Source organism: Lissotriton helveticus, chromosome 1_1 (assembly GCF_964261635.1).
Source record: "Lissotriton helveticus chromosome 1_1, aLisHel1.1, whole genome shotgun sequence".
NCBI lineage: Eukaryota > Metazoa > Chordata > Amphibia > Caudata > Salamandridae > Lissotriton > Lissotriton helveticus.
In genome coordinates, this window is record NC_136057.1 from 1,289,207,819 (window position 1) to 1,289,226,050 (window position 18,232).

General features: G+C 45.2%; 1 protein-coding gene across 2 annotated transcripts in view; it reads left to right on the forward strand.

Annotated features, from left to right (window-relative positions):
- LOC144772684 (hyaluronidase-4-like) overlaps positions 1-18,232 on the forward strand; it is a 106,151-nt gene that overhangs the window by 33,673 nt on the left and 54,246 nt on the right. Inside the window, exons 1-2 of one of the 2 annotated variants that reach the window (XM_078657162.1) lie at positions 3,791-3,919; positions 8,833-9,802. In XM_078657162.1, coding sequence (XP_078513288.1) covers positions 8,870-9,802 — 933 coding nt within the window. In that variant the 5' untranslated portion in view covers positions 3,791-3,919; positions 8,833-8,869. Of the gene's footprint in view, positions 1-3,790; positions 3,920-8,832; positions 9,803-18,232 lie in introns of those variants that run through there. The other variant, XM_078657153.1, reaches the window with a different exon arrangement.

An 18,232-nucleotide genomic window follows, 5' to 3' on the forward strand; every position in this document is an offset into this window, starting at 1 on the left:
GGACCCTGAGACAATCATATAATCCGCCATCAAAAGTATAATAAAAAAGCAAGTTCGTCTGTGCTCTCGTACCCTGGATTTGGAATCGCTGGCAGAAAGAGGCTTCCACGGGTCCCAAACCCTCCCACACACAGTGCATAACCCCAAACTCCATCTCACGCAGGCAGTGGGTCGACAAGCTTTACACAGGATTTTAGCGTTCAGACTACACCCTCTACCTCTCAAAGAATTATATATCACGGAGTCAACAAGAACGGCGATCATGGAGTGCCGGCTCTGCAAATATAAGCGTGAGTCCCTGGCTCACCTCCTACTTTGCTGCCCGGCCCTGCGCTCAGACCGCAGACTTTATCTTAAGCCCATCTTGCTACAACTGGGCACACAAACTACAAAGGAGGCAGTCCACCAACTGTACACACTGAACATAGTCAAGCAGATGGCCATGTTTGGTAAATTCGTCCAATAGATCCGTAACTGATGTCTACTCTCTGTTAAGCGACCAGATAAGAATCTGCGACGAGGCGTATAACACCTTGCAACTAGACTAACACAGCCATCGGCTAAGCTTAAATAAAATAAAAAAAATAGAAATAAAAAAAACGCTGGCCTGAAAGACCATGGGCTTTAGCCCTTTTGATTTTAATTGCATCGTTTCTCTTTTAAATTGTATATTTTTTGTATCATGTTTTTTAATGTAATGGTTTTGAGTAACCACGCAATAAATTATTAATTAATTAATTCATTCATTCATTAGTGGAGAAGTGTGGCTCAATGGTTAGAGCGGCAGACCCTGATGCAGAGGTCTGGCCCGGGACCAGGGTTCAATTCCTGCCTTGACTGGTCTCGGCAGATCTTGGGCTCATAATTCCTCGGACCTGATTTCTCGCCTTGGTGCCTACCCTAAGCATGGGTCCCACGCTGCAACTCTGGGCAATAGCTTGCTTAGTCTCCACAACGGGCCCCTACAGCGCTAGGGATGCCTGGTTGCACCCTGGGGATGCCCAGGAGGCGACATTTCACGGGGAAAAACCAGGAAGGGTTCCCTAGCGTTATGAGTACAGCGCCAGGACACTCAGGAGTATCAGTGCGCTTTACAAGTACGGCTACATATTGTGTGACATAAATATTATTCCCTAAATATCATTTACAAACATATCATCCAGATGGCTGTAGACGTTTTACTATTAAATTTATTCGATGGGGTTAGATTTTTGTAAATGGTATTTAGGACACAATATTTATGTCGGACGATATTTAGATAACAATATTCTGAAAAAGCCTGCCCCAAACCACCAGCATACAAACCCCTAACACACTTGATAGCAGGATGATGCATTGGAGGCTATTGGAAGGCAGGACACAGGCAAGATTTCCAGGAGTAACTGCTTGGTGCAGGTAAGAGAGGAGATGCATCACGGCCACCGCCATCGACTCAGCATCATCACAGCCATGCGAGGGAGAAAAATCCTGTTCCAAGTCATGTTTAGTGATATTTTGAAATATGTAGGATAGCTTAACTTGATATTGGTGTGATAATAGAAGAAACACCTTTGATGATGGGTTATAGGAACTGTTGATTCGGAGAGATTATGAAATACCTCCCAGGAGAACTGCTTATCTGGTGGCACTATAAACATCTTGGAGGACACTTGGTTTGTTAAGCCTTTAGATTTACACCAAAAAGCTTTATGAAGAAGACACAGTAACAAGTGCTGATCAGTATGATGCTCAGGACCGGTTAGTTTGCCATCCCATATGCTCAAAATTATTTTTCAACATTTTCACCCCTCTTGTCACGGTCTTCCAAACATTTGGACTCTAGAGCTGAGGACACTGTTTCAACTGGGCTCCTACTGTTGGTTTGTTCACAGCTGCATCCTAGCCCCCGTATTCCCATGGAAAGCCCCAGCGTCTCACTCGCCATCCTATTGTCTCTGCACACCACCTCGCCAGCTTGCTACCATCAACTTTGGTCCTCACAGATCTGTCTTCTGTGTTCATTGTAAGTTCCACCTCCCCAGTGTATAGGTTTTTCATTGCTTTTCTATCATGAATGCACGAGACCCCTGGATGCAAATAATAAAAGAGAGTGCTGATATTTTGGAAGACATGACCACGGAAATGACTGATGGCTCAGGCTGCCATAGAGCCAGGTTTTTAACTTCTTCCTGAAACATTGATGATTGTGCTACATACATATCAGTGACAACAGTAAGAAACCTGCAACTGAGGTAATTGATGACCCCGTAATTTTAGAAACTGAGGAAGAGTCAAAAATTGATGCACCTGGACAGCTTAGAGGCACCCAGCAAAAAGCATGACCAATGACAGAGCCAGCTCAGGGGCATATACAGCCAAACTTGACTTCAATATGAAGTCTGACAAGAAGTGGGGGTGGGGGTCTTGAGGAGTTAGACCCAGGTGAGTCTGGCCAGGGGCGGCCTTAGGCATGTGCAAGCTGTGCACCTGCACAGGGCCACCAAACCCCAGGGGCCACCACGCCAATATATATCCTTAATATATTAATTCTCTGAGGATGGATGCATATTTGCGTGGCGGCCCCTGGCAGGGATTTGGCGGCCTCCGGCTCTGTTCCACTTCCAAACACCCTGACCACCCCCTCTACACTGGCCTCCGCGCTCTTCCCCGCCCGGACACCCTCTTCCACGGGCCCCTTCACTACGCTCCCTGCCCAGGGCCGCCATGAGCCTAGAGCCGCCACTGGTCTGGCCACACTATTTGCAACAATTTGGAGGCTCCGCTAAAGAGATTTGAGAACACCTGATTAAAGCGAGTTGTCATAGTTAGGCACAAATAAGTAACTGCTTCGTGGACTGTTTTTCTCCTCCAGTGGGAAAGGGCAAAGGCGTTCTAAATCAGAAAAAGCGGAGCAAAGTTTGTTAACTTGGGAATTCATGGAAAGAGCAGCAGCAATTTTTTTTCCAAGATTCGGTGCCATAGGGTCAGGCAGGGCGAGTCACCAATTTCAACAGCCATCAAGTCAAGGACCTGGCCAAAGGCAGACCTCCCAAAATGTACATGTTAGTTTTACCTGGGTTCAGTTTTAACGTGTTGCTTTTCCTCCATGAAGAAATAGATGTAATTTAGGTATAAAACATGGAAGTAAGTCGATATAGCCAAATCCCCGTCCATGTGAATGAGAACCTGAGTACAGTACACAAAAGAAAAAAAAGTGAACACAATTTTCTTTCAGCCCAAATTCCCAGTGGCACAGTAGCAAAAGAAGAGCTGTCTCCCAACGCACTACGGTGCCTTGACAGGTGGTAGGCGCCATAGTAATGCGAATAACACAATATACTTGTTTTGATGACATGGTATTGAACAAAATTGAAGAAGATTTTATTACAAAGGCACTAAAATGAAAGTTCACTCTTCAGCTGAATAAGAAGAAATGTCTCAGAATCTGGGGGCGGAAAGGGGACACTCGGTGAAGAAAACAACGTGGAAGAGTTCAGCTGTGCCTAGTCACAAACTTCCAGGCAGGCCATTTAAGAGATTAATTAAACTCGCTTATTCGTGCTCATGAGAAACCCTTTGAGAACTCCAGTCAGTGCCTAATGTCCTCATTATTAAGCCGGAGCTCTAATTGGCACATTCAGCAATTAGTACCGAAGCGGAAGCCACCAGGACCTGTTGTCCAGCCAAATAATGGGGCACTTATTTTCGACTGTTTTTTCCAAGAGTTTGTGATAGCAAGAGATGTTCTCTGTGCTGGCTCTTGGGGGTTTCTGATTTATTAAGCACATCAAATTCTAAAGCGCTTCCTCCAGAAATGCAAGGGTTGTGGGCGCTGTACAAGTGGCGCAGAAAGTCTGCTGGTCCGAAAGAAGCCTTTTCTGTATCTCGAAGCTTGAGCTCAAGACGTCTGCAGAAGAAGAAAGATTGTTCCAAATTTGGGGTATGTCTAAATGTTTCTGCAGTTAACTATAGCTGTATGATTTGCTACCTTTGTGCACTATGTCTGTTAGGAGCTGCACTGTTATGTTGATTTGTATAGTGCACTAATCACCCAAGAGGGTATCCAGGCGCTAGGGCAGTTGTGAAGATGTGAGGTCGTATACGAAGATCTAGGTCATCAGCTTCTTGTGGGACTTAAGAGATGAGGAGGCGGTTCTGATTTGTTGAGGTAGTTCGTACCATGTCCTGGGGGCAATGTAGGAGAATCGGAGACTTCCAGTTTTGCTTTTGCGAAAGCGGGGAATGTGTGAGTAGGAGTGAGGCAGAGCATAGGTGTCTGGTGGGTTGGTGAAAGTGTATGCAGCTGTTCAGATATTCTGGTCCTGTGTTGTGTAGGGATTTTTATGTGTGCGTGAAACATTTGAATTAGCTGTGCTTGTGAATGGGGTGCCAGAGAAGTTTATTTAGGTGCGGTGTGATGTGGGTGCGGCGTGGGAGCTCGGTGGTCTGGAGTCTGTGTAGAAGTTTGGAGATTCCGACATAGAGAGCATTGCCGTAGTCCAGCTGCTGGAGATGAGTGAGAACTAAATCAAATGCTCACCATCAAATTATATGATTTGCCCTTTAATCGTCTCGTATCCCCATCCCCAGAGAAAGTCATTGGAGAAGTTTTGCAAAGATAACTTCAAATTCATAATTTCGTGACTTTTATCAACTGCATAAACTTTTGCGTTTGTGGCCATTTTCCAGCCAGACAACATTTTTGTGAGCCGTTTTTGTCCAGCAAAAAACGTATTTTCCAGAACACTTCTTCCACATGATCATAGGGGTAATAGTGGTTTACCACCAAGGCTAAATATTTGCGGGACATATCACTTCTGTTTTTCGAAAACTTAGGCAATTTTGTGAATTGATCACCGCTTGCAAATTAAAAAAAAAAACTTTATAGTGCTGGTGGACGCTGATTTCTCAGATTTTGCATACCCCCAGTATTTACACTTTGCACCAATCACGAGTTGAGTGGAAATTACACTTGGCTGGTTTTTACACTTCCATTTACTACCAGCTATAATGTGGCAGTGCAAAATAATGCAAACAATTGCTATGTAGGTGCAAAAATCCTTAGCACCTCTTATTCTCCATTATTAACATGAAATACTGAATCGGGTGGTAAAAAGCTGCACAATCTAAAATGAGTCTGCAGTATTACCAAATTCCAGATGAACATGTCTCCTCCCGGAGCTGCTAGTGCTGTGTCTACTGATACTTCCACTACTCTTAGTATTATCTACATATCTGTTTCTTCTCTCCGCCTTTTCATCTGCATCCGTCTATCTATCCCAATGAGCTGAGACTTGCTACCCAACAATTCTTGAGGATCAGAGAACGATGGAGAAAGAGAACCCTAGCGATGATGCTAGTGGGACAGGGAACACACTGAGGTAGGGTACACAGAGACTCTCACACTAAGTGATGGTGAGCCAGGAAACATCAACAACAGCAAAACAGGAAGCCTGCAATAGAGAACAGAAACAGTGCAGGAGAGGAACAGTCCAGTTCCAACTGCAAAGAAACAACAAAACAAGAGACCACGCGCCACGTTTCCATTAGATCTTAGATCAAGAATAATACACCCCAGATGAGAAACAGATGATCTACAAACACTGCACTAAAAAGATTCTCCTGTTCAACCACCTACGTTTATAAAGGCATAGGATCAATTGTTGCTACACAACATCAGTTCCACAGTTGATACAGGTTAATGGGAGGGTCTCACGACACCACTGCAAACCACCAAGCAGCGACAAATCTCTACGCTATTAAAATTCACTTGAATTAGGCTGGGAGATTGAAATGCCCCTTTCAAAATCGACCTTGAGCATAATCACAGCCTCCAAACCACCTGCAAACTTCAGTGTGATTCAAGAAGGAAGTCCCTAGTGGAGAACCTCAATTGGATGAATCTCAGCAGCAGTGACATGTGCATACACCCTACATTGGACGAGGAATTGATCATGAGTAGGCCCAGAGTGATTTATGTTGACATAATTTTGGTTGGTATTTGTTAGAGAGCGTAAATATATTTTATATTTTCTTTTAAATATATTACATTATTCATACTCCAACCCATACATTAGAGAACCTCTGTGGTTAAGCTACCTATAATGCTGCACAATTTCATAGCAGTTCTTAATAGCACATTTTGGAAGGGTGGAAACCTGTAGCTCTACCTAGTAAGCGATGAGATTAGTTTGTTGGTGGATTGGTTGTACAATAGGGGTGTATTTCTACTTTGAAAACTCTTGTTTGGCTTAGTAGCTTTAGGGGATATCCACATAACACCGCAGTCATCCACAGACTGCATGATCCAACCTTTGAGATAAGGGCTTATTTGCTTTAGACATTTCATCTTCTCCTATGAATCTTCTAACATTTAGGCCCTCATTATGAGTAGGCCATTTTGTCCAATTTCTGTGCAAACATACCATTTTACAGGGATCGAAAGCACACATTTTGTGTCAACTACCCCATGCCTGCCATATTCAACAGGTGAATTTCAGTAGGTCCAACCTGCTGAAATTTAGTGGGCAAATGCCTTGTAAATACCTCTACGTGTGGTTTTTGGTGTGCAAAGCATCAAAATCAGCAAGCTATGTCCATTTTAAAGGGAAGAACTTGTAATAGGCAATAATAATCGCGCATTTTAAATTTCAATGCTGATTTTAAAGGTACGATAATTGTCCTATCTCCAGCCGAGCCAGTCCTAATGAGGGCCTTAATGGCTGATACATGATTTCAAAGCACTGAAATGTGCTAGTTCTGGAGAATCATTCCATGAGATCCTTTCTTAAAGTTCTTCAGACTGGTGCCTGTATGGAGCATCTTACCACTGCAGCGACTGCTGGATCTTGACCACACTTCTATGGGGAAATCCATTTAAAAAAGAGGTAGAGAAGGGCAATCTTGAAATATCGCAAGATGACCCTTCTGTCAGGTCTCCCTTCAAATGGGAAACCTTTAAATGTGGCAGGACAAGAGAGGGTACGGCCTGCATCACCCTAGAAGGTTGGTGACGCCAAACCAAAAGCTAAATCAGCGCCTTAATTTTTTGCATGAATTAATTTTTTACATATGGCAATGTAAGGTCTGTCAAACTAAAATTTTGCAGCCACAGTTTTATGAAGTTGATACCTTGCCTTTGTACACCAATGTACACTCTGTATTGTGGATACCAGGGGCAAGATATATGTGTAAACAATCTTATTGAATGTTTGCCAGTGGTGTTCAAGCTTTTATTTCACAGAAAAGAGATCTTAATTATTTCCTATAATTCGTTTTTATGATATTTAGCTTTTCATAACAATGGATTGACAGAGCATTAACACTTTCTATCAGTGTTGGTCAAAATCAATACTCCTGACAAGCTCACCCATACAGGCCCATCTTTGATGCTTGCATCTTGTAACAAACATTGTAAGCACGGAATCCAGCAAGCAAAAAGTTACACTGCCCCACATTGCACTTTATTTTCTTCCTTTATGGCGTCAATGTACTACGAAAGAAAAACACATTGTGGAATGCATGTTTTAATTTCCTGACAATGTGCTTTCCATTCAAAATTTGGCATAACAATACACATTGGCCCATAAAACACAATGTAAGTACTACCACAATTTCCACATCAAAAACCGACATTGTCAAAACATTGACAGACCTATTGTCAGTCTCAGACAAATAATGAATAGTAAATAGAAAATGCTGCAAATCGTTCTACAGAGAACAAAAAGCTATAATTAAATCACGTAATATTGAAAAATACACAGTGAGTAAGATGTGTAATATGGTCCTATATTGTCAAAATAACTATTCTAATATAGCACAGTGACCTATGAACTGTCAACAAAGAGCTGCAGGTAAACTGCATGTATAACTTAGAACTATATGTTTTTTCCACAGACTTTCATTTTCCTAATGTTTCTAAAAAAAGGTTTTATTTGAGTAGAAATACATTCTTATTAGTAAAGCCAACTCCAAACACTGTGGTATGTTTTAAATCCTGATTTTGTGCTTCTCCAGACCAAGGACTCTTAAAATATTCTGCCTACCAGTATAGCTGACATTTGATTTCTACACCTTGTAATCCTAATTGTTTTGTGTAACATTTCCTATAGACTGGTTTACACACGTATCATTTATTGTCTCTGTATAATGTGTTTGTGATGTAAAGCGCTCTGACGCCCTACCTTGGTATGAGCAGTGCTATAAAACTAATGAGATGCATGTGAGAGAGAGGCTATGGCGAGGTGAGGATCACTGTTGGAGGAAGGTAGTGAGGGAATCTGTGGAGAAGGAGGCCATGGGGGATGGGGCGAAAACAATTTTGCACCAGATGCACCAGTGCTAAAGCTGGCCCTGTAAAGCTTTATATATATGCGGGGAGAGAGAGAGAGAGAGAGAGAGAGAGAGAAAGAGAGAGAGAGAGAGAAAGAGAGATGCATATGTCTAGATCTAGTCCAATGCTTAAAAACAAAAACCCATAGGCAAAAAATGAATCCAGTAGAAACCAATTTGTAACTGGCGAACTACAATATCAACCAAAGTCACAATGATAGAGACTCCCATGACCCACACTGAGCCCCGGGGCAGAGAGACCTTCAGCACATGCCTTCTGGAATTAACCAGTGTCAGAGTCTGGGTAATAGCAACCACCTATGCATGAGCTCTTTCACCCTTCTCGTCATTGGTGAGGCTGGTTCAGGCAGCATTAGCAGTCTGATGACAAGTAGCCCAGAGATGTGGACCTCAATCACTCTATTCCTTTTGACTAGAGTAAAATGGCCTTTGTGGCACTGTTTCATTTTAAGGGGCTCACCTTGAGATTCTGACATATGTGACTTTTTTGTTCTTTCTTAGGACTCCTTCCTCACTACCTGAGCACAAACAGTGCACAATGTGCACACAGTTCAGCAAGTCCTGCCTCAGTGGCTTGGCAGTTGCAATGCTGTGCATCCTGGCAATAGGGCAACAAGTCAAGCAGGCAAAATCTCCCCTCCTGCTGCACAAGCCATTCATTGTTGTCTGGAACGCACCCACCGAACAGTGCCGACTGCGCTACAAGATCGATCTGGACCTCAGCGTGTTCGACATTGTTGCCAATACTAATGAGACTTTAAGTGGTTCCAATGTTACCATATTCTATCATACACACTTGGGGTACTACCCCTATTTTACAGATCATGGCTTTCCCATCAACGGAGGGGTTCCTCAGAATGAGAGCCTCACAAAACACCTCAATAAGGCCAAGTCTGATTTTGACACTTACATCCCCTTTAAAAACTTCCAAGGCCTTGGTGTCATTGACTGGGAGAACTGGAGACCTCAGTGGGATAGAAACTGGGGCACAAAGACCATTTATAGGAACAAGTCCGAAGAACTGGTCAGGAAACATCACCCGCATTGGTCAGAAGCCAAAATACGGCAAGCGGCCAAGGAAGAATTTGAGAACGCTGGCCGAGGCTTCATGAATAATACTGTTCTCCTGGCTCAGCACATGCGGCCCAATGGGCTGTGGGGCTACTACCTCTTCCCTGACTGCTACAACTATGACTACAAGGAACATCCAGATACATACACGGGTCGATGCCCCGACATTGAGGCTGCACGCAATGATCTGCTCCTGTGGCTTTGGAAGGCAAGCAGCGCTCTCTACCCTTCCATCTACCTCGATTACATCCTGAAGTCAAGCCCAAATGCACTCAAGTTTGTCCACCACCGTGTGAATGAAGCAATGCGAGTGGCATCCATGGCAAGGAGCAACTACGCAATTCCTGTGTTTGTCTACTCAAGACCGTTTTACTCGTACACATTTCATGTGTTGTCAGAGGTAAGCGGTGTGTGCAAAGGGCATGTGTGCTTTGTACTCCCTATTAACAGTTTATTCTTTAATTGTTCTCTTTATGTGTATTGTGAAGATTAACCAAATTGACTTCAATAAGTTGTTTTTTAAGGATGTCTAGTCAATTGTCTATGCTTTCTTTACATTTTCAAAGTTTGTCTCTCACGTCATCTTCTAAGGGCTATGTGGGCAGTGCTTTAAATGGAAATACATAAGCGCTGGTACTCACTACTCAGAGTACCAATTTGCTCCTAAGAAGTAGCAGCACTAGTCCATTAAATGTATTGCAGCAGAGCTGAAAAGTGAAGATACCTACCCGTTCAAACTACAGAAGTGCTGGTGCTCAGTACCAGAGAGTGCCTGCCCTTTTAAAGCACTGTGTGTGGGTTACTTAAACTGATATGAAATGAGAAGAGAGGAATAACACCAACACCCTGCGCTGTAGCCTACTCTACACAGTGCACAGCAATAACCAGGATCCAGATGAGAGATCCTGCACCTTCATAACAAACAAACTGGTGCAGTTTGATATTATACTAGGTGCCTAACATACTCTCTGTAATGCCAAATAGGCACTTGTTCTTACAGCAAGCATGTATTTGAAAGAGAGTGTCCCTCTTGTTCATAAGAGTTTGAGGGAACCCTTACACCTGCTATATATTACTGAAATATCTGGGCAGGCAAAAATGTCCTAGGATTGCACTGAATGATGTTCAATCAGGTGATGTTGCATATTTTGTGCCTCCCACCCATTTCACCTTTTGGATGCAAACTGGGGTTCCCATATGTGCTAGAGGGCAGTCATGACTTGTGGGTGGGGGGCAGCGGGTCGTGTGGGGAGGGGGTCATGAGGGGAAGGGCAGTAAATAAAAAATAAATAAAAATTAAAACATATTTTCGCCTCCGGTCCCGCGACGCGTCTCTTTCTCTAGTCCAAGTCCCTGGAAGCAGGCAGCCTCCCTCTCCTCCCCTAAGCCAATCACATTGCTGCAATGGCAGGGCTGTGATTGGCTGGGACGCCGACCACACAGGCCTCTATGGGGAGGCCATTTTCTCCATGCAGGCTGCAAGCAGCCTACATGGAGAAAACAGGAGCGTGCGTATGACTTGTTTGGTCGGCCCTGGGGCTGACCAAACAGTCAGTGCCCACAACAGTAAGCAAGCCACTCGTCCCCTACCCTGTAGAAGGACCGCCCACCCGCTCGCCCCCAACCAAACCCTTCTGCTTTCTTGCAGTGCGAGAAGCAGAAACATAAAATGGTATTCATAATACCATTTTATGTTTCTCCCTCTCGCACTGCAAGAAAGCAGTGGGGCGACGCTCTCCGCCCACGTGGAGGAGCCGCCCCTGCTATGGGGCCTGTCCTTAGCCTTGTGAAGGCCTCCTCTGCTCACTAAAGAGCTAGGGAATTCCGGGACATACACAGCATGATAGCTGAACTACAACAGCATGACCGACTGCTGACACTCTCCTGCATTCACTCAAAGTATCAGGCTTGCCATACCAAGGAAACAGTACTCTCGGCTTATTTATGTTATGTTATGTTTTATGTTTAGGGAGTGTTGGTGTGAGAAAGTGTCTCTATATATACTGGACTAGAAGGAAGTACAGTGTGTATAGAGTCCACCAACCCCAGAGGTATAACAGAGGTTAAAGTCAGAACTGACCTTACTCTCCAAAATGGTAGCTTGGTCGAGCAGTAAGGCAGTACCAGAGGACAGTGTAAAGCATTTGATGTACCCACTCAGTCAGCAAAAGTTTTCACACACTCAAGGACTGAACTCCAGGCCAATTGTTTGTACATCCAAAGATATGGTTGTTTCGTTTTTAGAACCAACAGTTATAAAAATATACTTTTCAAGTTACGAGTACTCTCATGTAAATACTTTGCAGAGGAGCAGTAAGTTTGTACATACAATAATTACAGGTTAGCTAATAAGCCATACAGTTCTGAAACACACTCTAGCATTGAGCTCAATGGGTTTTCATAGGAAAGAACAGCTAATTACTTTATGGATTACTTTGGTAGTTCCAGGACTAGATCTTGGATTCAGTCCTGGGGTCTAAACTGAAACCAGATTAGCAAAAACGTTTTAGTTACAGTGATGATTTTTCCTGAATATAAAGCTGTTTTAAAAGTTCACACTTAGAAACTTTTCGAGGTGATTCTCACAATGTTATTCAATGGGAGGAAATTCAGGTTACAGGTAAAGTACGATCGCGTTACTTTTGTAACCCAGCACTAGTCTCCTAGGGCCAGCACTGCGGGCTTAACCCAAAACAGGTAGGTAATTGCGTTTCAGTATTTCGTACTTTTTTAAAGAATATTTGCAGTTTTCAAAAGTAGACACTTAAAAGAAATTTCATAGAAAAGCAGACAATGGGTTTCTATGGAGAAAATACAGGTTACTAGTAAACCCGCTAGGGATTACTTTTGTGGTTCAGTACTGGGCTGAAAGGTACAGTACTGGCTTCTCTCCTGATCACAGGTGAGTATTTTCGAATTCGGACATTAGCTGATTTTATAGGAATATCTTCAGTTTTCAGAACTCCACACAGAAAATGTTCGAGTCAAAAATGGGTCAATGTTATCCAATGCCAGGTAAGTGAATTACCGGTTTCCAGGTGAGTACTTGGTTGGTGAAGTTAGGGTTCTGGGCATAGACTCAGGGGCCCCCCAGGGTCAGGTGAGTACAGTTAGTTCAGTCCCAGCGGCGCAGCGGCGGCGGGGTGCAGAGGTAGGTAGGCCCAATGTTATCCAATGAGGGAAAGGGGGTCTTCGGTTGGTGGCTGCTGGCTAGCAGGCCACACGGCTCTGGGAGCTGGGCTCCTGGTCACTTGCTCAGGGAAAGAGGAGAAGTAGGATAGGGCAAAGAGGTCACAGCCAGCGGCACTCGGGCGGCTGGGTGCAGGGTGCTTTTGAGCCGACGGGCGCTCAATGTTATCCAATGAGGATCTTGAAAAAGGAACAAAGGCTGCAGGCTCGGGGACGGTGACTCTCCAGGGGCGACCAGCACTTCGAGAGGTAAGTTGGGATGTTGGAGCACAGGTAGGTACCCCAAAGGGTGGCACAGGGGGCCGCGGGGCGCCGGGTGCAGGGGTGTCTTTGGGGGTCGGAAAAGCTTACCCTCGGACTGGTCGCGGTTGGGGTGGCCCCTGGTTCTGAGTCTACAGGCATCGGCTGGTTCATCGAGGAGGGTCTTTGGACACTGGACTTCGGGTCCCAGACACCGGGGGGACGTCCTCGTGGTGTTGGTTCGGGTTGGTCGGGCCCGGGCTCGGCTGGTGCAGAGTGGGCTGGTCCGGAGCTTCCTGGTGGGCACCAGGTGGGTTGTTGCAGCAAAGCCTCTTCTGATGGGAGTCCCAATCGTCGAGAGGGTCAAGGCAGGCAGGTCCTCTGGGTGTCCCAAGGTTGCTGTCCACGGAGGTCGCCGGGTTTAGGCAGGAGCAGGTTCCAGGATCAACAGGCCGATAGGGCTGGGGCCAAGTCAGTTGTTGTTGTCCTGTTGCTAGCAGCTGCACGGCGGGTCTTCTTCTTCTTGATCTTCTTTCTTCTTTTTGATATCGGTATTTGAGGAAGGAAGGTTCAGGGAGCTCCTAAATACTAAATTTAGGGGCGTTACAGGTAGGGCAAGGGCAGGGACCAATGGGTCCCTGTCCTGGGGTGAGTACACCCCCTAGCCTGCTCCTCTCCTGTGGGAGGGGTGCAGGAGCCTAGCTGGGATTGGGCAGGATTTCCCATCTACAAGATGGCTGGAGCCCGGGGTCTTCCCGCCAGAGTGGGGGTAGGACTGGTGGGGGGCTGGTTGCTGGGTACAGTAAATGGTGTGGAGAAGCTCTCAGAGGCGGTATACCTTTGAAGCTTCCCCCTGTCCATCCTGGGGGAGGAGACATAGCACCTCACCCAGGATGTGCTTTGTTGCAGACCCAGGAGAGCGGGGGGCTCTCCACCCAGGGGTCCAGCAACATGTCTGCTGTGTGGCAGCCTCTGCAGCCACTCAGCCCAGACGTGGATTTTAGGTTCGGGTTTTTTGAAGGCATCTCTAAGATGCCCTCTCGTGCATTTTACATTAAATCCCACACTGGCATCAGTGCGGGTTTAATGTGCTGAGAGGTTTGGTACCAAACTTGTCAGTCTTCAGTGAAGCCATTATGGTGCTGTGGAGTTTGTGAATGACAACCTCCCAGCACCATATACTCTTAAATGGCAACACTGCACTTACAGTGCCCAGGAATGGCCCTGGGTACTGTAGGGGCACAGAGCTCATGCACCTGGGCCCTCACCTCTGGCATAGGGCACCCAGCTAGAGGGGTGACTGAAGTATGCCAGGGCAGTGGGTTCTGTGGGCATGGCACACAGGGATGTGTGCCATGTGGACTCTTGCTTTAGTTTTGTACTTTAGGCACTCAGCCTGTAAAGGCAGTGTGTGGGAGCCAGGGTACAGGGCCCCTGAGGGTGGCACAATAAGTGCTGCGGCCCTCAGGTGTCTTCTCTGGTCACCATGCCCTGGGTACCTAGGGTACCATTTACTAGGGGCTGACAGCGGCCAGAGATGCCAATTGGGTATTTTGTTTCAGCATAGCTTTTCTTTGTAGGGAAGGAACACAGGCCCTGGGTACCTGATTGGCAGGGACCCAGGGCACACTCAGTCAAAGTACATCAGCAGTTCAGAAAAAAGTGGGGGCATACCAAGGCAAGAAAGATGGCACTTTCTCACAGTTGGGCACCACTGTTCACTGCACATGTGGGTTTGGTCGGCTGTCTCAGGCCGGCCAAACCCACATGCGCAGCGAAGCTCTCTCCAACACCCAGCTACATTGCCCAGTTGGAGAGACCAGGCACAGGCTCCAAGTCTGTCTGGGTGCGCAAATCATCTGCTCCCAGACCAATCCTGAAGCTGCTCTTATGTGTGAGAGGTGTTTCTGGATTGGCCGAGGGCATTGTGGGAGACTGTGCCTGCCTACAATGGTGAGGAGAGGAGCAGAGAAGCATGATCCTGGAGGGAGGAAGGTAAGTTCTATTTATTTTTTGTCTCCATCCCCTCCAACCACATCCAGACTTCAAGTAAATTCTAGGGTGTACACAACAAATTCTGATTTATAAGTAATGTGATCTTCAGTTGTGTTTTCTGGACGTATGTACTTCTTGTGACTGTCTAGGATGCTATATGCACTTATGCTGTATATCGTCTACATTTGTTGAAACTTTTTGTGGCTTCGCTTAACCAGTTGGAGTTCCCAGTTTTCTTGTCCTTAAAGTAGCTATTAACTACTTTAATTTTTATAGATACTTGTTTGTGTGAGAGTATTTGTGAATGTTACCTATTCCTTCCTTCATGTCATCATCAACAATGAGCACTGACCAGCACTGACAAAATGCATCTAATAGGCTTCTGATTGTTTGGTGCTCCCTAATCATCTTGTGCATTACATTTGCTTTTTAGAATATGCTTCTTTTTTCCGCAGCCCGTCACCCCGCATGTTGTTAGAACGTGGTTGTTACCACGACCGCGTTGTAACAACGCATACCATTACCTCGCAAGCCGTAACAATGACTTGTGGAGGGGGCGCTGGATGTTGAAATAGTATAATTTACTATTCCAACTCCAGTCTGTGCGGACAGTAGGGAAGGTGTTGGATTTTAAATCCAACACATTCTCACCCCCTCCGCAAGTCGTTGTTTCGACTTGCGGGGTAATGGTATGCGCTGTTACAACGCGGTTGTTGAAACGACCGCGTTGTAACAACATGCGGGGTGACGGTATTGTGGTCAGGGTTGTTTACCGCTTTTTACAGTGCTGATTATGTGTTTGTACTTTTGTGACCAGCAGATGCTCTTTTGACTTTGCATGTTCCTTTTAACTTGTTTTAGGTAAAATCTGCTCGGATACTGTCTTCCACTGAACCACATCTGCATTGTGTTTACCTCATATTGATAATTTTTACTTTATGAGTTATATCATAGTGTAGGAAGTGTAGTAAATATCACGCTTAAATAGAAACTGTAGACCAGGAAATTAGTTCCGTCACAAAATACGTCTTTAATCCAGGGACGGCGTGACCAGACCAGTAAGTTCAGATGACTGATAATAACAACAGCCAACCCTCCCATATATATACATTTCCTCCACACACACACTCCTTCAACAAGCAAAAGGCAATGGAAAGTATCTTCTGAAATAGGCACAAGCACTCCACAAGCGTGTCATGCTCATGCCTATCTCATTATAATATAGCCAGATACAAACATAAACAGCAGTGCTCAAGCATAACATAAATGTCACACACGGGCATGCAACACACCTTCCTCCTTTACATTAAAACATAATCCTGGAATCTCATGGATGGACTCCATGCACGTGCACTTCTAGGAGCATCCTTGACACTGTCTGCACCACAGGAATTTGTTGCAATGCTAGACCCTGTGTTTGTAACAGATTCCCCAAAAACTTTGCTCTTATGTTTATCAGTACACACTTTCCCACCCCTGACCAACAATACCCCCTTGAGATACCAAACACCACCCCCATCTATATGCACAGCATTCCTGAAAATGTCAATGACTTTTGTGGGATCCGACGAACTAGCACATCCTTTGCCATCCATTCTCCCTTTGTAGATGCAGACCATGGCACCAATCTTCACAACCTGCCTACTTACAGCACCTTTCCTCCTCCTTAAATCCTGTCTCATTTTAGATTTTTACTCCTCCACCCTGCGTCGAATCCCTTTAAAATCCACTTCAGCACTTCGCCTACTGTAACCTGTTTGTTCTTCAGCCACCAGGGTACTAGCTTAGTGCTAGGTTTACATCCTCTCAATAATTCAAAAGGACTCACAGAAGTCACAGTGTATGTGGAAGTCCTATTCGCTAACAACATAGATTGCAACACATTTCTCCAATTTAAACCTCCTTTCACAGATAGCTAAATAGCTTCTTTGACCACACGATTGAACATCTCAACCTGACCATTCGCTTCTGAGCGGAACACAGCAGTTCTCTTATGTGTCACCCCACTCTTCTCCCAATAACGTTTGCATATATTTACTAATGAATTGGGGACCATTGTCAATTACCACTTCCTGGGGAATATCCTCTCTGCAAAAGACTTCATCCAAAAACTCAACATTTTCTGACGTGACTTCTTTAACATTTTCACCTTAGTCCATTTTTTGTAGTAATCAGTCAAAACAATCCCAACTGCCTTCTGCTAGGTAACACATGGTGCTTCAGGAAACTCCCCGAGCTGCGGCTCAGTAAACATTGCCTTAGCCGATTTATCACTAGAAGCCTACTCTTCACACATTGTTACCTGATGTTCAACAAAAACATCTGTCCCTGGCAACCAATAACTTTCCTTGACTCGCTATCATGTAATTGAAATTCCCATGTGACCATCATGATCAAAATCCATGATTATTTTCCTTAGATTAAAAGGAGGTACAAACTTGTCACCTCTCACTTCAATACCTTTTATCACAGACAATTTCTCCCACACCTATTCTCCGGACATCTTGCTTTCGTCTGGCCAGTTGTGCAAACTATACTGTATCACCTTGTTAAGCTCCACATCTTTCTCCGTCTTCGCTTTCCATTTACCTTCTAGACCAATAGGTTGATCTACAGCAATTAAATTAACATCCCATAGTGTAAATGCTACTTCACAATCTTCTCTATCTGTGTCTCCAGGATCACTAGCTGGTACAGGTAACCTAGACGAAATCAGCAGGCACATTAATTTTACCATGCACAAACTCCAACCTATGCTGAAAACTCTGCAATCTAGAGGCCAATTTGGCCAATCACGCAGACATGGCATGCCTTCCACCCAGCGCCATCATATACACCAATAGATTGTGGGCCATCTTAATGATGTAAATGTACAGGAATTTATATAGCGCAAATCACCGAGCGGTTTCTAAGCGCTTGCTTAGGGAACCCGTCCTGGTATTCCCCTGTGAGATAACCCCGGCAGGGTATCCGCAAGGTGAAAGCCAGGCATCCCACCGCGAGGGGCCGTTGTGGAGATTAAGCAAGCTATTGCCCAGAGTCGCAGAGTGTGAACCCGTGAATCGAGTAGGCACCGGAGCGAGAATTGTCGAGTCCATGGACATTTTAGGACTCAAGACCCCGCCGAGCCGGGAATTGAACCCTGGTCCCGGGCTGACCTCTGCTTCCAGGTCTGCCTCCTCTAACCAGTGAGCCACACTTCTCCACATGATGAACATGGTTCCCCGCGGATGGGTCATAAAATGCTTTGCCCCCCACACGCAGGTCATCAACTCCCTCTCTATCACAGAATAATTATTTTCAGCATTCCGCAAGTCTTTTAATGCAGAAGCAACAATCCACTCCTTAACATGTTCCCTCTGCTTTAACACACCACCCAATCCGCAATTGCTGGCATCCACCTTCA